Source organism: Physella acuta, unplaced genomic scaffold (assembly GCF_028476545.2).
Source record: "Physella acuta isolate Inbredline_101_S28 unplaced genomic scaffold, ASM2847654v3 ptg000210l, whole genome shotgun sequence".
Taxonomy (NCBI): Eukaryota; Metazoa; Mollusca; class Gastropoda; family Physidae; genus Physella; species Physella acuta.
In genome coordinates, this window is record NW_026731729.1 from 98 (window position 1) to 25,127 (window position 25,030).

At 32.7% G+C, this 25,030-nt stretch overlaps 3 protein-coding genes across 10 annotated transcripts in view; 1 reads left to right on the forward strand and 2 right to left on the reverse strand.

The window, feature by feature from the left end:
- Positions 1-683: 683 nt before the first annotated feature.
- On the reverse strand, positions 684-1,673 carry LOC131937459 (cysteine-rich motor neuron 1 protein). The gene is made up of 3 exons (XM_059294914.1): positions 1,515-1,673; positions 1,094-1,243; positions 684-793 (listed from the first exon to the last, which is right to left on the reverse strand). The coding sequence occupies exons 1-3, from the start codon at positions 1,614-1,616 to the stop codon at positions 773-775; spliced, it is 273 nt and encodes a 90-aa protein (XP_059150897.1). The 5' UTR covers positions 1,617-1,673; the 3' UTR covers positions 684-772.
- A 1,961-nt stretch (positions 1,674-3,634) lies between these two features.
- Positions 3,635-14,865, forward strand: LOC131937456 (RNA cytidine acetyltransferase). Of its 2 annotated transcripts, none has more exons than XM_059294910.1 (27): positions 3,635-3,724; positions 6,235-6,386; positions 6,568-6,659; positions 6,886-7,057; positions 7,164-7,286; positions 7,418-7,479; positions 7,663-7,777; positions 7,896-8,003; positions 8,111-8,244; positions 8,384-8,477; positions 8,646-8,744; positions 9,053-9,189; positions 9,274-9,413; positions 9,507-9,754; positions 9,917-10,033; positions 10,293-10,394; positions 10,537-10,611; positions 10,739-10,870; positions 11,338-11,471; positions 11,620-11,668; positions 11,760-11,853; positions 11,968-12,075; positions 12,262-12,434; positions 12,915-13,034; positions 13,572-13,670; positions 14,047-14,198; positions 14,447-14,865. In XM_059294910.1, exons 2-27 carry the CDS (start codon positions 6,279-6,281, stop codon positions 14,541-14,543), a joined length of 3,084 nt encoding a protein of 1,027 aa, XP_059150893.1. In that variant the 5' UTR covers positions 3,635-3,724; positions 6,235-6,278; the 3' UTR covers positions 14,544-14,865. The 2 variants fall into 2 exon arrangements, with proteins under 2 accessions (XP_059150893.1, XP_059150894.1); XM_059294911.1 differs by lacking the exon at positions 3,635-3,724 and adding an exon at positions 3,911-3,993.
- Positions 14,866-17,005: 2,140 nt separating this feature from the next.
- The window catches only part of LOC131937454 (MAP kinase-activating death domain protein), a 34,222-nt gene continuing 26,197 nt past the window's right edge, over positions 17,006-25,030 (reverse strand). For 4 of the 7 annotated variants that reach the window (XM_059294905.1, XM_059294906.1, XM_059294907.1 and 1 more), the window contains 4 exons: positions 21,233-21,305; positions 20,172-20,218; positions 19,123-19,195; positions 17,006-17,854 (listed from right to left, as the gene is read on the reverse strand). In XM_059294905.1, the coding sequence (XP_059150888.1) occupies positions 17,850-17,854; positions 19,123-19,195; positions 20,172-20,218; positions 21,233-21,305 (198 nt within the window). In that variant the 3' untranslated portion in view covers positions 17,006-17,849. The remainder of the gene's footprint in view (positions 17,855-19,122; positions 19,196-20,171; positions 20,219-21,232; positions 21,306-25,030) is intronic. The other 3 variants (XM_059294909.1, XM_059294904.1, XM_059294903.1) reach the window with 1 other exon arrangement.

The window sequence follows — 25,030 nt, forward strand, 5'->3', positions numbered from 1 at the left end:
CGCTCTAAAAAAAATTTCAATACATTTTGCAGCCACCGCTTTTATTTTATACGCTTTTGTTTTGATTTGTTTCAAATTGTGTTGCTCAAATTTGACCCACTACTAGATCTCTAATTCCGCGATTTTGTTTTCGTTGAAAGCACAACAGTCAACAATACCTCAATTTCAATCTAATTAGTCCTTGAAAAAAATTATTCAAAGATAATTATCTTTAATTTTAAAATGGGAGAGGTAAACAAATTAAGCAGGTTTTGTGTTCACGGCTGCTTTAAAACCCGACCACGAAGTCTACAAGAATTAATATTTCCATTCCTTTCGTTCTCAGCACGACTAAAATACTTGCTTTAGATTTAAAACCCGATCAGCAGCCCCAACGCTTAACATAACTCCACCCCTTTTAGTTAGAGAGCGAATTAATGCGAATTTACTTATTGTATTAGTTTTCCTTCTATTAAAGACTCTAGTAATATTCGGATTAATTTTTAATGACAATGTCTATTTTAATATGTAAGTTGATTCAAAATTATATGTTTGCGTTCACATTGGAAGTAAACTTTTGTGGATAGGTAATAGGAAATTAAATCTGCTAATAAAATTGGTTGAAACATTTCCAAGATTTGATCACAAACCCACCCTTGACTTCCTGACATTTAAAATTAATTTTAACATAACAAAAACAAAAAGCCTGTAAAAATAATTTTTATTTAAATCAGACCAATCAGACATTAAATTACTTTGAATGAAACTGTCTCTGATCTTGACGTCACTTGTTTCAAATTATAATTAGTGGGCCCTGTAGAAGAAAGTATAGAGGCTGGACCGCTGGAGGTAATTTTTTTGTACTTCTAACTATGCGCTCCGTAACCAAACATGAGTGCTTTTCACGGGAAACTAGAAATCATAACATTATACAGCTTTGTTTCTATCTAAGCTTTCATAACAGCGTATTGTGAATGGGGTCGTCCTTAAGGCATCCATTGCGTCACACGTTTGACCGTTTTTAATCCTAAAAACACATCTAAACTACATAAATCCTACATGATACATTTCTAGAGCTTAACAACAGCTATTTATATTGGACAGTTGCTCTTACGTCATCAACACAAATCGGACAGCAGGCGCCCGGGGGAGTCTCAAACTTTTCACAGCGGGTGTGAGCGCATTCCAGTGTGATGCAGGTCACCTGACCGCTGCTCTGGCACGTGCAGTACTGGCACGCGCTGGGTTTAAAACTGTTGCCCGTCTAGAGATGACATTTGCATAAATTATTTCATTTAAATCTTCACCAATCAACCGTTAAATATCTACGGGTCTCTAAATGATTGTTTTTAAATTTGACGAGAAGAGTTAAATAAATAAATAGGCTTATTTACTTAAATAAGCTGTTAATAAGCAAAGTATTGCAATTTGAAATGTGGATGAAAAAATGTTGATGTATTTTAATACATTGGCCAACTAGGGTAAGCTCCACTTTTAAAAGCCTAAAATTGTTGCCCCACGAGCTAGCAACTCACGTGCAAAAGTGCGCCGTCTGACTCACACCCTGGGCCAGTACTAGCACCATTCACAGACCAGCACACAACCGTCAGAGTAACAGGCAGGAAAAATGGCGACATTATTGCACAGCGGTGTATACAACGCTTATTGCTGGTTTCAGATGTTTACAAGACGAATAGGGCTCTTATCTTAGTAGGTCTACGTTTTGAGTTGTGTACGAACATAGGTGTCGTCACAGTGTAAACCTTTCATTTCGCCACTAGAATTTTGTTTGCCACTGTTCACCGTTAAAACGAACCCAACAAAGTGACAGAGGCATAGCGACCCTTCCCCGAGCCCGGGGACAAACTTTCAATTTGGCGCCCCCCCCCCCCCCCCCCCCCCGCCATATATTTTTTCATATTTATAATGCAAAACTGCAGCTAAAATGAGCTTTTAATTATTTTTCCAACCCATTTTGGCGCCCCCTAGGGTCGGCGCCCGGGGACATATGTACCCCCTGCCCCCCCCCCCTTCGCTACGCCTATGCAAATATACTAAAATACTCTCGTCAAAAAAGGCAAAAGAAATCAACGACATTTTCTCCCGACGAAAGGATTCTCGACAAAGGAACCCGCAACATTTGGACTCGCAACATAATGCCTCCCAACATATTGTTCTAGACAAAATGTTTCCGGGTAATTGGTCTACCAACAAAATGACTTCTAATAAAAAACCTTCCGACAAAATGAATTCCGGCATTTCTGTATTGTAGAAGAAACGTAGATGAATAGGGTTTCGTGTTTTAAATTGTAAGCTTTTATTTTAGAGGCGATCATTGTGACTGGTACTGACATTGAAGAAATCAAAATAATTAAATAAGTCAATATTTAGATATTAGTTTGAGTTTAAGCTCATGGCACATCCAAAAAGGATGCTCCTCATTTTCACATTTTCTCTTTCTCTTCCTTATCGACTGGATTATAAAGACACCCGTCAGTGGGATAAAGAATGGAATTTCGTGAATCAAATCTGGACATTCAGTATTTCTTCCAGACTTGTTTCTCGGGGGGGGGGGGGGCTTGATATTTTCGGGGGAGGGGGTACGGACACTGGTAAAAGTATGTTTTCTATATAAATTCCAATACGTTCGGGGGCGGTAGACTTTCTTCGGGGGGGGGGGGGGAGCGGAGATGCCTGAAAGAAACTGTGTGCATTGCTGATAATTTTGTAGCTCTCTCTCACCTTGCGGCACATGCAATAGATGTGATGTCAGCCATGTCATTACCAGTCAAAGTCACGTCCCTTTGAGGAGATGAAGCATTTACTTACCTTGGTAGCATTATAGATGAACAGAGGGGAACATATGCAAATGTGAAAGCAAAGCAAGAGCTAATTTCATCCGGCTTAAGTAGATAGTATAAACCACTAGAGAGTTCCACTTGAAAACCAACATTTGCATAATCAACTTCACTGTAAATTCGTCTTTATTACCAGAAACTTAGAGGACAACCAAAAATACATTTAGTGAAAGTGTAGGTTTTGGCTGCCTCGGGCAAATTCTAAAAATTAACTGGTTAGACATCATCAGCAATGCCAACAATTGGCAATAGACATGCCTAAGTCCAGTAAGAGTTAAAGAAAATTTGGTGGTGATGATTTTAGCCCTCATCTACCACACCAGCTCTCAAGTTGAACGGACAAAACATTGCAGACAAGCGAACGAAAGGTCGCCCAAATTGCCAAGAAATAGTTCTAAATCTACTTTACAGCGACTTTACACCGAAACTAATACTCAACCCCCCCCCCCAGCGAAATAGAATTTATATACAAAATATACACTCTAATCACCAGTGTCCGCGGTCCGCCCCTCCCCAAAGTTTCAAGTGCCCAGGGAGAAAAATGCCTGAAAGAAACACTGCCCAGGAAACAGGACTATGTTGTATTAGGCCTACATACCCCAGGAGGGGTGACGGGCTGTACATGAGTGATCACTTCCACGGGAGCATAGATCTAATTAAATTTTTAAAATTATAGTGATAACGAAAATGAAAGATGTTTCTTTAAAGGTATTTTGTTTTGTAAATGGTAATCAGTTCTAAATTTTGTATAGATCTAGTGGAAAATATAAAACTCAATGTTGTCTAAGAGAAACGAAACAAAATTAATGAGGCTGATAACACGCGTTGACGCTAGAAGTTGACGTTTGTTTACGACTTACGATTGTTGGATACGCAAGCTCTATCCAGTAGGTCTAATCTTTGGTTTAAATCGTTAGAAACTGTTAACTAACACTAGATTTATATCTAGAATATAGACTGGTGACAATGGAGCATTAGTTTCTAGCTTAGATTCCAGCTAATTTAAAAACAAAATTTTAAATTACCATGTCCATGCCACAATCAGTTGTGATTGTCTGATTCAACTGATTGTGGCACAATCAGTTGAATCAGACAATCACAAAGGTGACAAAACTGAAAAAAGTTTTAAAAAACACCAGTCTGATCATCAGTCTGAGTATGTTACTAATCTTATCTACAAAATATCTAGATTCTAGATCTATGTACTATTAGGCTTGTCGGTATCGGCCGAGATCGCGGTAAAAACATGACCCGAAATCTCCCATTACTTTCTGATACCGGGTGCACGAGATTTGGTTTCGCATACTAATAAGTTTTTAATTTATGGTAATTAATTAAGTTTAAAAGGTCATTTCCTAATGTTAAATGAAAAGTAGGCCTAGAATGGTTTTCCAGTTGTTTTGATGGCTTAGCGATCTGATTGCATGCTGTCTCTGCTTTGGTCTTACCGCGGTATAAAGGTTAACTTCAAATGCTTTAAAAGCGCGATTTTTGAAAAGTTTCCATTTAGATAATGAAAGTTTCCAAAGCAGATACATCCCATTTTTATAGAAATGATATTTATTTTTGGATATTTTGACTTTAACATTAGAAAATACTCATTTGAAAGTAGTCACCGTAAGTAGGTCACGTTGCCCCCATTGACTCCAATGTTATATTTCTTCATCCCGATCTGCCGGCTTTTAGTTTAGATACACTAACAACAGTATTCTTATGTAATGTACAAACAAATCTCCTACTTGTTGTTTTAAACATATTTTAATATACCTGTCTTTCATTTTTTCAACTCTGGTTCTAGTTTTGCTTGAAGTAAAATTTTGCTGAGTCAGACATAGGTTACCTGTCTGTTGCTAGAATACACTACACTAGCTATGTGCTAACACTGTAATTTTAAGTATTCAAGTTCTACTTACCCTTACTTACAGTTATATTTATATGCTGAAAATCAGAATTCATACACAATACACACATAAAAACATTGATCAGATAACTTCAGTTCACTTTTAACAAAATGGCTTAAAGATAGACTCTACTTCACCTGCCCAAAATAATAAGGCAATTATATGCACATTACAGCGTTCAAGTCATTTACTTTAGATTGCTAACTATGTAGTTTTTTCATTCACTGTATTTATATAAAGCATTGCTTTAGAAACTTTTTCATATTTGTGCAGCACAGTTTTATAACATAATGTCTTAAAGATGGACTCTACTTCACCTGCCCAAAATAATGGGGCAGTTATATGCACATTTCAATGTTCAAGTAATTTACTTTAGATTGCTAACTTTGTAGTTCTTTCATTCACTGTAAAACATTGCTTTAGAAACATTTTCATATTTGCGCAGCACAGTTTTTTTGGGGTTATAGAAGGAAGCCAACACAAAAATATACTTCTGTATTATTTTTATTTATTTCAACAGCATATACAAGTTCTATATATCATTCTAGCTAAACTCTGCAAATATGAACAAAATACAACTGCAAGTAAAATAACTATGCTCAATTTATTCAGGTATACCATGACTTGTCACAATTGGCCAATGCAAAGACAAGGGCATTCCACCCCTCACAAAAAAATTCGCTAAAAAAAAACTATTTGAGCTAGACAGAAAATCTTTTTTGTTTTGTTTTCATATAGTTGAGCTCTACAAGAATATATAATTTTTATTTTTATATGATGATTAGTGTTTTTTTACCTAAATCCCTAGTACTATGTTATGTAGTAGATAGATCTATGTAGTGTACGAGTCTTGCTTGAACTACATAGTACATACTACATTGGACACATCACAACAAAAAAACATCCATCAGTTGTGATTGATTTGATTGATCCAAGTAACAAGTTTTCTTGAAGCACAATCTCTCAATCTAATACTTAACTCAATACTTATAGATCTAGATTCTAGATCTAGTTTATAGTTTTACTTTACTATACTGGATGGTGAGATGATGATAAGATCAAGATCATTAAGTTAGTTAAGAATGACAGATTTATGTTTTGTAGCTGCGTAGCAAAAAATGATTCGGCTGATATTAGCCAAAAATTTACCTTTTGAGGCTTTTGAATCCCTAGTAGAATGAACCCCAGCCTGAGTCTGGCCTCAGTCTCATTCCTATCCAGTCTTTATATTATATATCAAGTTCATTAGTTCAAGGAACTAGTAAATTGTAGTAATAGATGTCATTAGATGAGCTCTACATTGCCTGAATTATTTACTGTCAGGTCTGAAAGGACTACTACTCGCTACTAGACCTATTATCAATATCAGGGTTTATTCAACATGTTATTGATAATATTAATTTAAGACAATGTTCAATGTATGCTCTGTTTTGATTTAAGCCAAGTGAATTCTTGCTGATTTATTGATTGTTGTTTTTCTGTCTAATTCTGTTCAGGATAAATTGTAGTAGATCTATAGGAGTTGAAAGAAGTAGTAAAAATGGTGAGAAAGAAAATAGACAACAGAATTCGTCTCATGATAGAAAATGCTGTAGGGACACGCCATAGATCCATGTTTGTTATTGTAGGTGACCAGGGTAAAGACCAGGTAAGCAAACTTATTTTTTTCATTTAAGGATAATTCAATTTTGCTAAAATTTTATTTATCAAGATTTACTCATTAGGGTCTAATTTTAATAAAATCTATTTTCATTTCAAAGACAGATTACTTGAGTCTTCAGTCAAAGACTAACCAGCAATATAAATATATTTGTTTTCTTCAATAACAGGTGGTCATTCTACATCATATGCTCAGCAAGGCAGAACTGAAAGCAAGGCCATCAGTCTTATGGTGCTACAAAAAAGAGTTGGGATTTAGCAGGTTAGTGAGGTCTAGTATTTGTTTTGCTGGTGATATTTTCTTTTGGGATCTAACTTAAATATTTAATACAATTTATGACCTCAAAATTTTTATCAAAATTTTAATTTTGTTTAAAAAAATTCAACTCCCCATTCAAGTGATATTGTTTTGTTTGTTCATTTTACATGATTTTACTGGGCTCATGTGTCACTCATTTCTTTACTTAAAATGGATCACCTTTTTGCAGCCACCCTAAAAAGAGGATGAAAGAATTACAAAAGAAAATTAAAACTGGGCAATTAAATGTAAAAGGAGATGACCCATTTGATTTATTCATTTCATCAACAAACATTCGCTACTGTTACTATGCAGAGACCCACAAGATACTTGGAAACACCTATGGCATGTGTGTTTTACAGGTATCATTTGATGTAGTCTTTGAAGACTTTTCACTACTTAAGTGTAATGTTTTGTTTGTCTATTGATGGTTTTAAAACATTTTGGAATTTATGTATTTGCTTCAAGGACTTTGAAGCTTTGACCCCCAACTTGTTAGCCAGAACTGTAGAAACTGTTGAAGGTGGTGGCATTGTTGTCATTTTGCTACGTACCATGTCCTCATTGAAGCAACTTTTTACCATGACTATGGTAGGTTTTCTATCTGCGTACTCTTATTAACTTAAACTTTTTTTGTTTTGGATTTCCCTTAATAAATTGTTAACTTGCGTAGTTGCTTTTGTGCCTAATATTATATTAGCTGTACTTTTGTTATAATACAGGATGTTCACTCAAGGTTTCGAACAGAGGCTCATCAGGATGTTGTGGGTCGCTTCAATGAGAGGTAGTTACTAATGTTTAAGCAGTTGAGTGGTATGCAGCTTAGATTTTAGCAGCTCTGAGTGCTGTTGTTTACATGAGTTAGGCTAAAAGTTAAAATTGCCTACATATGAAAAGAAGCTGTTAAGTAATGTATTTACCCTTAACTTTGCCTGTGTATGTTTAATTGTAATTACATTTTTTAAAGGTTTCTCTTATCGCTGGCTTCTTGTGAAAATTGTGTTGTTGTTGATGACAAGCTACACCTTATTCCAATCTCCACACATGCTTTAAACATAGAAGCGATGCCAGCTAAATCATTGGTTTGTTGGTTTGTTTTTTAAATTTAGAGCTTTTGTTATAATCTGATTTTAAGAGTGTTTTGTAAGATATTTTTTTTCAAATAACTAACATCCATTTACTTGAAAATATTGATAAAAGGATGAAGCCTCCCCAAATGAAACTGAATTGGCTGAGTTGAAACAATCAATTCAAGAAATGGATGTTACGACAGGAAAGATAATTAAGCTGTGTCGGACTTTGGATCAGGTATCTATGACATTCAAGTTCAAGTGCCATGTTGAATCATAGTTTGCATTTTTAAATTAATAATTATAAAAAAAATGATTTAATAAATTCTTACCACAAATGTTTAGGCTCAAGGCTTTCTGAAATTTGTGGATTCTATAGTAGAAAAGACTTTACGTAGCACAGTTGTAATGACAGCAGCAAGAGGCAGAGGAAAGTCTGCGGCTCTTGGTTTAGCTATGGCTGCGGCTATTGGATTTGGGTACTTCTATAACTAATTTATTTTAGTATTTTGAATGTACTATTATTTACATGGGAAAAGTTGTTCAAACAAGATTTATTTTATTTTTCTGTCAAAGCAAGACTGCCTATGTTTAACATCAGCAATTTAAAATCTCCAGCTATTCTAATGTTTTTGTCACTGCTCCAAGTCCTGAAAATCTCAAAACTTTGTTTGAGTTCATATTTAAAGGCTTTGATGCAATGGAATATCAGGTAATTATGTGATGGTGATATTTGCTTTTTAAATTCTTATTCAGTCACTGGCTAAAGATAACCGTAAAGAGACTTATATACATTTTAAAAAAATCATGTTTCAATGATGTAAATACATTTTTAAGCCAGCTAATTTAAAAAAAATTAATTTTGATTAACATATTACAGGAACACATTGACTATGAGATAATTCAGTCTACCAATCCAGAATTTAACAAAGCTGTTGTCAGGGTTAACATTTTCAGAGACCACAGACAAACCATCCAGGTATTGCAATATTTACACTACGGTAGATCAAATACAAGTCCATCAGTCAGTGACTAAAGTTGTAGGGTCTGATTGAATAGATAGGGCACTTTTCTATAAGTTCAAAGAATTTGACAATTGTAATCTTATTTTAATGTAGTTCTACATTTTAAAATATTAGTACGATAATTAAACTTTGCGACCCATTAAATAGTTTTTAGCTTAATTAATTTTTAGATCAGCTATTTAGTTAAGACTAGATGCTAGTATAGACTTTCTGTATACTTAATAAAATATATGAACATTTCACACACTCTAATGTATTTCAGTATATCCATCCTGCTGATTCCCACAAACTAGGCCAGGCTGAGTTGGTGTGTATTGATGAAGCAGCTGCCATCCCTCTGCCCCTCGTCAAGAATTTGCTGGGTCCTTATCTGGTCTTTATGTCTTCTACAATTAATGGGTAGGGTAAATAAAGTCATCAATTTTTTATTTTACTAATGTCAAGTATTTAGTGGGAGCTTATAGTTACAATTTTGTCTTGAAGTTATGAGGGAACTGGCAGATCCCTGTCTCTAAAACTGGTCCAGCAGCTGAGGCAGCAGTCAACCACGTATGGTGGCAGTGTTAAAGAAGCCAGGCTGGCAGCAAACATGGCCAAAAAAGGAGCAGACACGTCAGCATCAGGTTGGATACCATGTTTATCCTTATCAGTTCTGCTGTGGTTAAACTTTCAGGTGTTCAATTAGTTAATTAATGCTTTTACCACACCATCTGCAGGTCGAGTACTTCATGAGATTGAGCTGAAAGAGTCTATACGATATGCCAATGGGGACCCAGTAGAGGCATGGCTCAACAGATTGCTGTGTCTGGATGCCAGCTCTGTGCCCAGGTCAATAACTGGCTGCCCTCTACCTGCCACTTGTGACCTTTACTATGTGAACAGAGACACCTTGTTCTCTTACCACCCTGCCTCAGAGAAGTTTCTGCACAGGGTTATGGCATTGTATGTTTCCTCACATTACAAGGTACAGTGAACCATTACATGTTGTTGTATGCTGTTCTATCTAAAGCTTAAGTCCAGAAGTGAACCTTCACCCCACAACATATCTAGTCTAATTTTACTATGATTTGAAGTCCATCAGTCACCATTGGAATCAGATGTTGAAGTAGTTGTAATTTGTTCACAGAACTCCCCAAATGACCTTCAGCTTTTATCAGATGCTCCAGCCCATCACATCTTTGTGTTGCTTGGCCCTGTACAGCCCTCACAAGGAGGACTACCTGAAGTCTTGTGTGTTTTACAGGTAGGTACTGATTTTCTATAGGACTACATCCTCTTTATTTGGTTTTCCTTAATTTAACAATTTTTCACATTTATTGATATTCCAAAAAAAAAAGATTTTTCTGATTAGTTTGTTTTATATAACAAGTTTACATTTGTCTTCTTCATACTTTAAAAATATTGATGAAGATATTCATTAACACTACAGATATTTCCTTATATTGTCTAAAATATTTTATAGAGGGCACCAATGCTAATCTTTAATGTGCTCTGTAAACAAGGTTTGTCTGGAGGGTGAAATATCAAAATCTACCATCATGAACAGTTTACAGCGAGGCAAGCGAGCATCTGGGGATCTCATACCATGGACAGTCTCGCAGCAGGTAACTGTTTTCATACCCGACAATGTCCACAGTACCATTAGCACTCCTGTCTGTAATCATACCTGACAGTATTAAATGTCCACAGCACCATTAGCACTCCTATCTGTAATCCATATCTGACAATGTTTTTTTTTTCCCTCAGTACCAAGACCACGACTTTCCTGGGTTGTCTGGTGCCAGAGTTGTGAGAATAGCAACACATCCAGACTACCAAGGGGTATATATTGTTGGCATCTCTACACTGCCTCGCTTTTGTTTATTTAATGTAGTGTTTGGAATCATTTCACTTGAGTTTTCTGTTACATTCACCATTGCTTTATGTGTTGAACTAATTGTGCTCTTAGATGGGATATGGCTCCAGGGCTTTAAACCAGCTCCAAGAATATTTTGAAGGGAAGTTCCCTAACCTTAAAGAAACTAATGAAGAAAATATGTCAAGTGAAAGTGAAGATGAAATTAAAGAAGTTGCTGAAGAGGTTAGTAAAAATTGTCAAGAAGAATAATGTCGTCTTAAGCTTGTACAGTTTACCATAGACAGTTAAAGATTTTTTAAAAATGCACCTCAGTGCTAGTGTGGGTTATTTTAACAATTAAAACAAAATAGCAATATCATTGTGCTACTTTGTTCCTAATATTAAGATTTTGTTTCTACTTTGGCTGTTGCCAATACTTGTTCCTGAATCTCCTTCCATTGTCCATGGTCAAAAAAATAAATAAAAAATAAACATTAGCCAGGGTGGCCACAGGGACTTTTGCTGGCCTGGAATGACAAGGATTAGCAAAATTACATAAAAAATACACATCTGGTTGACACACCATGAGGGCTACATCTAGTATTTTACTTAACACATTTATGTATTATATTTTTAATCCATGTTAAACATGTGCAAACAATTTTTATATCTAGCTTATTAAAATTAAAATTTGACTTGTTTATACACAGGAGTTAGATCTTCTTAATGAGCAGATTCAGCCAAGAAAGAAACTGCCACCCCTTCTGGTGAAGTTAACAGAGAGAAGACCAGAAAGTCTTGACTATTTAGGAGTTTCTTTTGGTCTGACTTCAGATCTCTTCAGGTCATTGAAAATAAGGAGCTGATATTGTCTTAGTGTAATAGTTCTAGTGTGTTGTCCACTGTGTTCAGGATCTAGGTCCTGGCTGTGTAAATATATTTTAGTTATAACTAACTTTTTAGAAATATAAATGTGTGTTAACTACCAACAGGTTTTGGAAGAAAGCAGGTTATATTCCAGTCTATATGAGACAAACTTCTGTGAGTTGAACCCTTATTCAGATCTTATATTTACCTATATTAGTCTATTTAAGCCATGGAGCACTTGTTTACATTTTGTTTACATTAACAGAATGAGCTGACTGGAGAACACTCCTGCATCATGTTAAAAACTTTAAATACTTCAGAAGAAACAAGACAAACATGGTTGGCAGCTTTTTGGAAAGGTTGGTCATTTGTATTTATTCAAAATTTATCTAGACAAAACAAAGATTTAATTTTCTTACTTTTACACTTTTATTTTTTTTAAATGAAAAATGTTAATTTTTTAAAAATTCCAGATTTTCGAAAGAGATTTGTAGCACTTTTGGCATATCAGTTTCGAGCATTCAATCCAGCTACAGCGTTAAATATTCTCCAGAATAAAAATTTGAAAACAAAAGAAGCAAGTGAGTATACTGCTGTTGTCTAAATTTATATTGAATTTGTTCCAAACTAATAGCCATTGCCATATTTAAGTAAAATTTCGGAGTTTGTTATACAGCTTAACTGTTATTATAATGATACTGGCTATAAGAACATATAAGGATGACTCTTTGATAAGTGAGACTTAATCTTGATTAACATCCGCATAGATCCACTGAGCCAATCTGAACTTTTGATGTACTTCACAACATATGACATTCAGAGGTTGGAGTTGTACTCCACCAATATGGTGGACTACCATCTTATTGTTGACTTGTTACCGGAACTGAGCAGACTTTTCTTCACAGAACGCATCAACATTCACCTCAGTGTGGTGCAGTGTGTAAGAAAGATTTTTAAAATCCTAAAATACAATGTTTCGACTAGGCTATAATTAAATAAATGTAGAAAGTGCACATTCTTGATTATAAAATGAGCAACTAAAACGCTAATTCTAATGTTAATTATGTTGTTTCTATAAAAAAATATTCTAAATGTCAAAATAAACAATCAACATTTTGGGTACATTATAAATAATGCCCGATTCAACGGCAGAGTCACTTTAGTTAGATTTAACTTCATTAATTATATTGCCCGTAATTGAAAAAAAATACTTCTTAACTTTAGAATGATAAGAAAACTACATAAATAAAAAGTTATTTCCTGCTTCTGCTGGCATCTTCAAAATCTTGTTATCGAGACTTCAGTTATGCACATAAATGTATTACAGTTAGTTTGCACGACCAGACACAAAAATTTTCAGGTACATAGGATTGTAAAGGCATAATAAATTGCTGTAACATTGCCAGCATACATGTTTCAGAGTATTCTGTTATCGCTGGGTCTGCAACATAAAACAGTTGAGGAAATAGAGAAAGACATAGAGCTGCCCGCTAATCAGATTTTAGCTTTGTTCAACAGAACTATCAGAAAATTTGTACAGGTAAATTTTCTTCATATAATATTGTCTCAGTTATCTTCTGGCTTTTGCCTCATTGTCCTCTTATTTTCACACCTTCTTGCTCAGTTTTTTTTATCAGTTTACCTTACACATTATTAAATAAAGTTACCTTTTGAACCTGCAACCCACTAGGCAAGTGAAGAAGAGTTCTCCTGTTTCTGTGACCTCGGCCCTAACGTAAATAAGTTACCCATCAGAGTTTAGTGGACTCAGGGAAGTGCTACAACTCTAGTCAGGACTTGGGCTTGACTTTAGGGTTAAATTTCAAATGCTCTACCATTTGGCCATGCCATCCATTAACAATAGTAAATGTAATTAAAAGGTGCCCAGTCAATTTTTTATGTTGCGAACAGTATTAGATTTCAGGGATAAAGGGGATGCACTCAACTGTGCTGTCTCATTACAGTTAGGCATTAAATATGAATGTTTCACTGTATTTTAAATACAAGGGTTTTGTAATAGACTGAAGTAATTGTTCAGCAAAATATGAATTTTTTAATTGTTGTGGTATATTTTCAGCATTTTAATGAAATTTTAGAAAAAGAAGTTGAAGCATCCATTGGAGAGAAGAAAGAAATTGTGATGGATCCATTGAAGAACACAATGGACCAAGAATTGGTGCGCATCATTTATATCAGTTGATAATTCATATTTATTTTGTAAAATTCCTCTCAAAGGTTGATAGATAAGGAAAATGATTTTTTAAATGGTGGTAAATAAAACTGTAGAGCAGAGATTTCAATAGATGAATGAATGCTAGGACTAGGACAAAGATTTATTAGATACATCGTAAACTAGTTGCCCCATACCCAACAGTAACAGTGTATCTATTTGGTATACCTTGCATTATTTAGCAAAAGGGTAAAATGGTTTTAAAATTTACTGTCACCTTTTTTTTTTAGATTAACTTTCTAATTACTTTCCACTGTCATCAAAAGGTCATGATTAGTTACAGTTTGTGGAGATACAATTTTTTTTGTGTGTTTGTTTTCAGAAAGAAGCTGGGAAAGAATTCAAAGAGCAACACAAAAAGGATGTTGCCAGCTTGATTGGGGCAGACCTTTCACAATATGCTATTAAAGGATCAGAGTGTGATTGGAAAGATGCACTAAAAGGGGCTGGGAAATCAATAATCAGTGTTAAAAGGTGAATTCTTTTTAAGTAATAAATTCTTGTCTTGCGCCCTCTGAGATTTTTCTAATGATAAAATAATTTATCAGGGTGTATTAGCAATTCAATAAACCTTGATCTCGTATGCTCCCCTTCATGTTGTAAATTACCAAAAGTAATCATTAAATAGTCAGAAAGGCTGTAAGTGTAAAAGAAAACACCTGAATTGAGATGGAAAATCTGTAATTAGAAGTCAATTACATGTTATAATTTTTACTTTTCAGCCACTTAAACCAGAAACGTAAGCTAGTTCAAGATGCTGAAGCTGAAACTAAACCTGGTAAAAAGAACAAGAAGAAGCATAAAAAGATGTCATTGTAAATTTCTGTGATTAAAAAAATTTTTTATCATTCGGCTTGTAAATAAAAAGTCAATTTTAAATTTGATAGATCTACTTTTATTTGTAAACAAGAACCAATTTGAGAAGAATTTGTGCAGCAAAAAGCCAGTACATGGATGGATAAGAGACAATTTTTCTTCTAACAACTTCATGTCAAAGCCTAATCTCACTATGTTGACATCTATCATTTTGTGAAAAAGTATAATCCAGATTTTCCTATTCAAAGAACATAAAAAAAAGACTATACACCCATGATTATGTTGAGACTAGTAAATCTAAGATACATTTAAAAAAAAAAAAAAAGGAGTAAAATGAGCTTTCTGCACTGCTGGTATAAAATGTTTACAAGTCTGTAAAACTGCTCAGTGGTTTTTGATTAATAGAAAAAAAGAACATGACAAGCATGTATACATCTTATTTATAGTGTTTGTCAAGTACATATACTATTCTAGATTCCAGCAAAAAGTTCAGAAATGACTCCCATTTTATTTAGGTGAGGGAAATGTGGAAAAAGATAACATAGTTGATTTCACTTAATCAAGACACATTGTATAAAGGTGTTTTGGCCTAATTAAGTAGTTTGTCCAAAAATGCAAAATAAAATAGGACTAGCTTCAGGGTATACCCATAAATGTCAAATACCACATCTGAAAGTATAGGTTGAGAATTTTTTTTTTAATGGTGAAAAATCACCCTCTACTTATTTCACCCTATTCCCTTTAATTGGAACAACTGAGTTTGGCTTCATTAGAACAGGCAGATTTTCTAGTTAAAAAAGACAACCTAAAAATTCTTACTTGAATGAAAGGTTTCAGGGGTAAAAAGTATTAGTAGCGTCTCTAGGTAAGAGATGAATGCTCATTTACTGCCCAATTTGGTCATGTGACTTAAATCAGCCTATCTCAGATAATACTGTATCTAAAGCAATACATTTAACACATGTGGCTATACAGAGAGGGTATTAGAGTCCTTATCTTGGGCTTTCAATTCATGAGTGTGATTGGAACATTATGAATTGGGTCTTTGGGTTGGATCTGCTGTCAATGCCTACCAGTAAAAAAAATACGAAGACACCAGCCAGATTTGTTGTTCAGTCTAGATAAACTGCTGCCTTAAATAACAGGTGCCCTGATTAAGCGGAATTGACTATATGGCAAAACCAATTTTAAAATTCACATGCAGTTCTATTAGTTATTGTATGTCCTCTTTTCCCCACCCAATATACTAAAATAAAATATCAAATACATTTGTTAAATTCCTTTTGAATAAACTTACATGAGTAGAACAATAGATGAATTGTATCAACCAATGTATAACTTAAATCAACTAAACAAAATTATGACAAGACCACAAGCTTAAACCACCTAATTCTACAAGATAGATAATAGAAAAAAAAAACAACTATACAATCAATGAAGTACTGGATTAAAAATAAAACATTGAAAGTAAATCTTTGCATATTATTGATGAGCATTCTGTTATAAATAGCCAAAAACTATCTACATCTATCTACATTCCCTACATGAAACAAACAAATCTAATTACCATCATAAAGCAGCTTTGTAACTGATAAAACAAGGTACCACCAAGTTAGTCATGTTGGTTGTACATGATGCTGCAATGAAACTGCAGGTTTGTAACTAATCTACCATTCCAGTACTGGAACAACAGAAACATTCATGTTTACTCTTACTTGTTCCTCGTGACTAAAAGACAAAGAAAAACATATTTCATCACAGAGTCTTGCACAGCCATTGTGAAACAAGTTTGTACAGTGTGACCATCCTTAGACATGGCAATAGCAGGCCAGCGTTGACATCAAATATTGCCTTCAAGGTTCTTCTTCCTGGGTCTCCAGCAGCAGGGATGGAGCAGATGTAGGGACAAGAACAGTACACATTAGATAGCAATAGACTAACTTGCAGCCACCCCATAGCTTTCTCTCAATACAGTGTTAAAGCTTAAACATTTCTGAAACATGTTTAACAGACTAGGGCTTTCTTTGTCTTAAGGGATAACTAGTTATCATTCAGCTTTTCAAATCTCTAAATCCATCTGTTCAATCTACACCTATTTTCATTCTAAACCTATTTGTTCATTGTAAATTTTGATACTAGTTCTGGGTGCAGAGAAAAAATCCTGATTAAACATGTTTTGATGTAGTTCCTAGCCTCCAGAGATGTGCCATTGCAAATATCAGCAGTAAGTGGAAAGATACATCAAGATGATGATAAACTCTGATACTAATGCAAATGGCTAATATTTTTAAATATTGTAGAACAAAATAGTTTGTTCGACGAAAATAATGAAGTTAGAAAAATAGCTTTTAGCAATTGAACATGAGTAGTTTGAATCACATTATAAAAAATAAGACACTGAGAAAAATAACAATAAAACATGTTTCAGATGGGTAAATCAGTCAAAGCACCAGTTGAACAAAAAACAGCTGGTAAAAAAATAGGATTTAATAGCAGTCACACTGTTGACAGGTATAAGAAATATTGTCCACAAAATTTCAAACTTTTAAAAATAATTTCAATATCACTTTAAATGCTACAGCAATAAAAAAAATAATGCTGTTAAAATTTGTATATCAGCACAGAAATATTGGAACAAAAATCTAAATGCACTCATCCACTCCAACATGTATGATGCTACTTACAAACTAAATGCCTTACTAATGCAAACCTGCACTGCTGCCAAAGCTGGAGGTCTCAGTACTAAAGTGACAAGTATGTATATTTTATAAAAAAAAACGTTGAGTGGGCAGTGTTTTAAAAAACTAGGGTTAATTTTTTTAAACTAATGCTAAAATTACAAAACTCCATATAATATTTCTGATTATTTTGGACTTTATTAAAAAGCTCTACTTAGACAATAAGATTAAAAAATATGAAAATGCTTTAAGGTAAATAAAGCAGAGAGCAATGCATTAAAATGTGTACAACATTTAGCACCATTTAATCCATGCTGTGTTAACAACATGATAACTTGTTTTTATTTTTAAAATTTTTAACCAATCATTGTTTACTTAGTGTAAATTTTTACATGACAGTCATTGGAAGAACTGCAAAGGAAAATAAAATAATTTTTAAAGCTGACTAGAGTTTTTAAGTTTACAGCTAATCTGTCAAAGTAGATTTTTAAAGCTGTTTTCCCCTCCTCCTCAATGACCCCCTTATAAAAAAATGTCCCTCTCTATGTTTGGAGCAGGTCAGGATTGCTTTCTTTGCTCCATCCCTGCAGCTATATAGGAAAATAAACAAAGGACTGCATAGCATATCTGGTCAGCCTGTAAAAAAAATTTAAAGAGTGTATACTCACATTTTTAGAAAATATAAAATAAAGAAACAGTAAAAGTTAAAATTTGTTTAAATTAAGATCAAAATATTTTCTATGTAAATGATATCTAAAGTAAATGTGTACTTTATTTTAAAATTCTATAAACAATGTGGTAAAGACAAAATATGTTCAGGTCAAGATTTAACTAAAATAAATTCTGCAATAAAAAGAAGTCAAATTTTAATAATCAACAAAAAGGGGAGAGAACAGATTTCTCCAACATGCTGGTAGGGTTAGTGGTTTAGGAGATTGCTGATCTAATAATATCACCCTGTGGCCAGTCAAAAGCGTTACTTCAGAGGGGATACAAAGATAATTTCAAGCTAAAAAATGACTTGAATTGTTAACATCTTTATCTGCCATCACCGCAATAGTTGACCATTACCTCCATAAGCTTTCAAAATTAGTGGGATTTTATAAATACTAGCCTACATTTAGCTAAGCTTAAGCTATGAAAAAATTACAGCATTATCCTGATAAAAAGGTTTAACACACTTTCTTTAAGACAGATATGGATTATAATGCTGGGGCTACTAAGGCAGCTTATTTAACTGAATTTGTTTTAACTTCAGACTTGCTAGCTGGTACAAACTATTTCCCTCAACAGAAGCTACAGATTTCTCAGTACCATGACCTTTGTACGTGACAAGTAACATGCCCAACACGGACAAGATATACAAATTGAAAAATGCTACACAACACTCTGAGATCAACCTTGATATGTGCATAGCTCCAAAAATAAAATTAATTTTGTTTGCTGATGGATTTTATAGTCCTGGTGTGCTCAAGAAAAATTGAACTTCTTTTAATTTTGTCCCCATCATAATTTGAAAACTTTAAACTGTATTACTGACTTCTCAAAGTTACAAAATGACATCAAATGACAAAGAAGCAAGTTGTGTACAACTTTCAATAAAATGGTTTCTATTAAAATTAAGTTTTACTCTTTAAATGTGCCAACAGATAAAAAGCAAAATTAAAAAAAAAATCACTACAATAAAGAATGAAAGCTAGTTAATGGATTTTTGTTAAATTCCAATCTTGTCTGAACCAATATTTATACATTTGAAAGAACCTCAGGTAAACAACTATCAAAAAGCAAATTAGTAAATTTTTATACAAAAGAAAAAAGAGAAAATATAAAAAAACTTAGTAATCCCAAAAAGCTTTGTTAGTTGCTAATTTAAAAACTGGAAGCTTGAACCAAATGATAATTACTCTTGATATTTTCCATTGGAGATGCCATATGTACACTTATAATGCGGTGAAACATATTTGTGATAGCTGAAGCCTGTTACAAGAACAAAGAGCAGCTCAAATAATCTGAACTTAAAAACATTTTATCTCTGTTTTAACACAGACATAAGTAGAATTTTAAAAGTGAGGCCAATTATTCAATTGGATGGAAAGAATAAGTAATTTTCACAAGTGAATGAGTATTCACAGATCACCTACAACATTAATCCTTTCAGCCATTTTGGGTTGTTTTATTTAAGATCACACACTTATTTTAATTTTCATTTAGTTGTTTTATACTAAAAAATAATGTTGTTTTTTTTTAAATAAAAATATATACTGAAATTGTGAGCTAAATATCCTAAACTAGGCCCCATAAATAGTTGCATTGCCATTTTCTTAGTTATGAATTTTAAAGCCATATACAATAAGGATGTAAAACTTGTACACTAATACTTAATTATTTTTTATCTTAATGATTACAAAGAATTGCTATGTAAAAATCTACAGCTCATTTTCGGATAGTTAGTTTAGAATTTTCCTTTGCTGGACAAGTTATTTGCACCAAAGGGAAATCTATATTTGAAATCTATTGAAATTTATTTTTTAGTGTTTTGACCCTAACACACATACACACACAAAAACCTTAAAAATTTAAATCGGTGTTGGTATTATGGAAATAAGGCTTTGTGTTAAATAAATGTCATTATTAAGGTAAAAATAAAAACTGATACTTAATTAAAGAAACCCTTGAAAAAATGCTGGCAAGGTGTAATTAAGTTAGTTTAAATACTCTGGCTATAAACTGACCAACCCTGAACATAACAAATCTTTAAAAAAAAGTGTAATGTCAATCAGCATTTTTACAATAATCAGAATAAATTATGTTCCTATCATTACTGTCAATGAAATTTTATTTTCAAGGTAAGAAGTAGAATTCAGGTCTAGAAGAAAAAGGAGTTAAAAAGATATAAAACCATATATATATAAATAGTGGTCACACAGAAACATCAACAACAGGCTATACATACCATACTGGATTTGAATTTGTGATAAATTATTTGCTTGGTTTTGGGATCTGAGAAAGAAAAAAGTACAAATTAAAATTCTTTTTGAAACATCTATGTAATATTTTATGTTAATCTCATGTGAATGAAACTAGTACACTTTTGACCCTTTAATGAAGCAGATGAGTAGTAGATAAGAGTAAATTCTCACACTAGCCACATGAGTATAACATGTTTAAGAAAGATCTTAAAGGATATTTTATTATACTTTTAATTATTACATAATTTCTACTAAAATGATACAGTAGATATTAATTGAGTAAAATATTTGGTAGCCTTTTCTTATCTCAACCAAAAACTCCCTTCACCAACAAAGCAAGCCATTGAAATAAAAATGTGAATCATTTGTAGCCAGGAGCATCATGCAGGCTCAGAGAAATATTAAAAACTTGGATTAGATCATATCCTTCTGACCAGTCCATTTACTACAAGCAACCTCAGCTGCACAACTTTTATATCAAGTCTTTAGCATAATTTATTAAATCTTAGTAAACAAATAAATTTGACATCTTTTAAAAATAGATATAGTTCATTGAAAATTAGTTAACTTTTTTTTTCTCTTTAAAATAAAAAAAATTTATCAACACAATTTCTTAGGAAAGCAATTCTAAAACCATAATTTTGATCTTTCTTTATATAAAAACAAGACTAATTACTTAAGTTATTTAAGAATATTCATTTAAGTTAAACAATGTAGTAATAAAATATAATTAATAAAGAAATTGTGAAAACAAATCATGTCACTTCAAAGCCTGTGCAAGAAAATAAAAATAAAACTTAAAAAAAGAAAAATGAAGCAGTTGTGGGCCTAAATCTAGCACTGATATAGAAAAGCAACAAACACATGATATGCAAGGTTCTGTGTAGCTAGAACATCCACTGTCAACTAGTGCTTTTAAGCAAAGGAGGGGGAAATAACTCTCACCAAGATTTTTTTTTAAACACCCCAAGCAAACAAAAGTTGCAACAAGAGTTGTTTTTTTACTGGTGGGAAAAATAATGAGAATAAAAAGCACCATTCTTACCAAACTCTTCTAGAACAAATATTCCACCTTTCTGTGTGAAACATTTCCGGATCCTTGCTAGCTCAATAAACAACTGAAATAAAAACCAGTTTACAGAACATAACAAAACAGAACAGAAAGAAAATAAAAGCACTAAGACAACACTAAAGTACAATCTAAGGTAACATGTACACATAAATGACAGGGATGAGATGTGAGGAGAGACTCAAGTCAAAGAATGAAAGATGATCACAGAGAGCCAGGAGAGGAGAGAAACCTGGGTCAGCCTGACCCACAGCTTTGGGACTCCTTTCTAACTGTTGACCTCAATTATCAGCATTCTTGTTTACATTTTTAAAAAAGCAACCTATATACTGATACCCTGGCACTGTTTTTAATTACCATAAGAAGAAAATAAGAGCATATATTTGTTGCTTTGATTGGTTCAGTTTAGAGATATGTCCATGTCGTCCAGTCAGCCATGACCAAATGATGCTGGTTGTGATGACATCACACATCATTTGATCAAGAAAAAAAAAGAGATAATTCACAAGGGTCAGAAAGTAATAATGCCACTGGATAATTATTGTCACAAATCACCAGACAACAAGAAAGGCGAATGGAAGCCTAAAAATAGATTTGCTCAAAGTTAACAGACTGTGAAAAGGAAAATTTACTGTTCTAAAACTTCTCAGTTCATATTTTAATAAATCTAAATTATTTTATTCTTATAAACATTAAATTGTACACCTTTTTTTTTTTTTACAAACTTGAAATTTGAAATGTTTAAGCTTAGAAAATGTGTGTCCTTTAAAAAAAACTTTAAATAAGCTCACCTGACTATACTTAATTAAGGGATTTAAGAATAAGTAATTTGAGTAATTGACAGACTAGTAAATTTCAAAATTTGAGTAGTATTTCTAAAACTTGTGATCATATCTAATGATTGTAAAAAGATCTGGTTAGAGATAAAGAGAAGGAAAGATGTAAGTGCATGCAATACACAACATTGACACAGGGAACTTCAAAGCAGAACCAGGGAGAAAAACCATCAGCATTCTTTATTGTTAAAGGTTAAAATTGGCCTAGGTAATTCTACCTTAGATTAGAGATGATTTTTTTTTAGGTTTTATATATATATATATATATATATATATATATATATATATATATATATATATATATATATATATATATATATATATACATACACATAATTCTAATTTCATAACCAATTAATTGTAAAAAGAATGCTAATAATAATGTAATATGCAATAAATAAATAAACTACACATCCAGTGAACTACACAGGGATGTTACCGACAGGAGCACACCACTCTTTCTAAACACATTACTAAATTACATAAAATAACCAAATATTTCATTATTCACTGTGCTTTGTTTTTAAATTTACAAAAGGGGAGTAACTCATTACCTCAAACTCCTGAAAGCCATAGTGGAAAGGAAGCAGGAAAGAGTTAAGACAGACACATTAGACAAATCTTAACATAATTTATTAAATGAACAAAATCAATATTAATCTAGCTATGTCAAGGATTAGTTTTCCTTTTACGTTTTTTAAAAGAACAAAGGCACATATTTTAAAGTAAATAATGTTAAAATAAAAATTAATATATCCTTATGCAATACTTCATGTTAGTTACTTTAAAAAATATTATGACATAAAATAATAATCTATTATTAGCCAATTGAGCTGTCAGTCTATTGTCAAAAGAAAAGAAAAAAAAACAAGACAGCAGGTTGGAGCTTTTGGTTCGCTGCTCGCTGAACTCAATCTTGTATTAATACAATCATCCTATTTCTTGTATCAATACAATATAGTGAATTCCTCATTAACCATGACAAAAACAAACAAAACAAACAGCCAAAAACTCCAGACAAACAAAACTTGCGGCTTGAAGTATTTGGCAGTGAAAATTTAGCAAGGGATTAAAATGACTTAAAGTGGCCCATAGCAATTGTGCTATTTGTAAAACGAAATGGACACATCAACAGAAACAAAGCATTCAGGTGGTTCAGAACATTTGGAAAATTTAGATAAAATAGTGAAGAAATTCTTTCTGATTGCTATAAATAATGTGAAAAGAGAAACAGTGAAACCTCACTAAAGAAATCTAGATAAGGAGAACATCAAAGCCTCACAGCTTGTCCAAATAAACTCAGACAAGAATACATTATTTATAAAGAGTATAAAAATTAAGACATACAAGAAAAAAAATTTGATAGAAAATAATTACAATCCAATTAAACTTTAAATAAGCTAGCACTGCTTTAAAAATACGTAAAAACTTTTTTTTTAACTAAACAAATGCATCATTTATTTCTGACCAAAGATTGCATTTTTTCCTAGCACAAGGTGTCTGAAATGTTAAGATAAAAACAAATCATTCTATCAAAACACCTGGATAAATTCTTTTGTTAATGTACCAAAGATTAAATGAGAAAAATTCTTAACCAGTGGACCAAAGAATAAGTGAGTGCTGTAGTGGTTGGAATATTCTGCTGGAACTTGTTCCATGCAAACACTACCAGATGAAAAATGCTGGCTCAAACAGATAAATAACTGGTTTTAACCATTTTTAATGGAGCTTTGCTTAGGTAGTCACATTTCAAAGGATATTTACAGGATAAGTGAATCAAGGAAAGCTCGTTCTTTAAAGTCATTGGATAAGTTCTTAATTGTTATTATTACTGTAGCATCTACTTGCCAAACAGAAATAATTCTATTTTGGAATGTAATGAGGTCAAGATAAAAATATCATTTGCTCCTTTGCTTGATAATAAAGTAAGAAAAAGTTCAATCACTAGGAAAAGTTACAAAAGTAAACATGCTTGACACATACAAAAGTTATTAAAAATATATTTGCCGAATTTTCAAATCCAAAAAAGAAAGAAAATATAGTAGAAAAGCAGGCAGCTGTATGTTGTATAAGAAAATTCTAGCTGGTGTGAATAAGATGGTAAGAAAAAAATGGCTACCCTTGACCAGTGAGTTGGTATTGATGTGAGACCAAAACTCAAGTGTGCCACCTGTCACAATACAATAGTGGGAAACAGAAAAAGTTACAAGTCACCAAGGGTTATCAATGATAAGAAACAAAACAATATGAAGTTGTATGAAAAAGTTGGAATGGAAATGTTTTGAATGCAGCCAACAACACTTATGATTCTTATCTAGTATAAAGCTAATCATGTTTTTGGACAGAAGCTTCAAGCAACCCATCATCACTTTGAAAAAAAAAATGTCTTTAAGAAGAAATTGTGAATACAGCTTCTAATAGCATTTCTTCATTAAAACAAAACATTTTAATCCATTTTTAAGCATGTGGTTATTGACAAAATCTAAAATAATCCCCTTTTTGCTGATTTGCTTGATAAGTAATTCACATCTCTCCTTTTAATAGTTTGGTAGAGACAAAAAATAAGAAAGCTGCTACCATCAAAAAGATATTTACATTTGCTTCTATATTTTTTACTAGTTTAATTATATATATATATATATATATATATATATATATATATATATATATATATATATATATATATATATATATATATATATATATATATATATATATATATATATGTATATTTGTGTCTGTGTATGTGTGTATATATATATATGGTTGAAACATCACTTGTGGTGTTTATGTGAAAGGCCTATGAAGGAAGATTAGGGTGGTATTGGTATAATACAAAAATTAGAGATGAAATATCCATTTTCAAGAACATAACTATCTTTAAAATTGGTGCACATAAACATATCTTAACTGAGCTGTTGTAAACTCAAGAGTGACT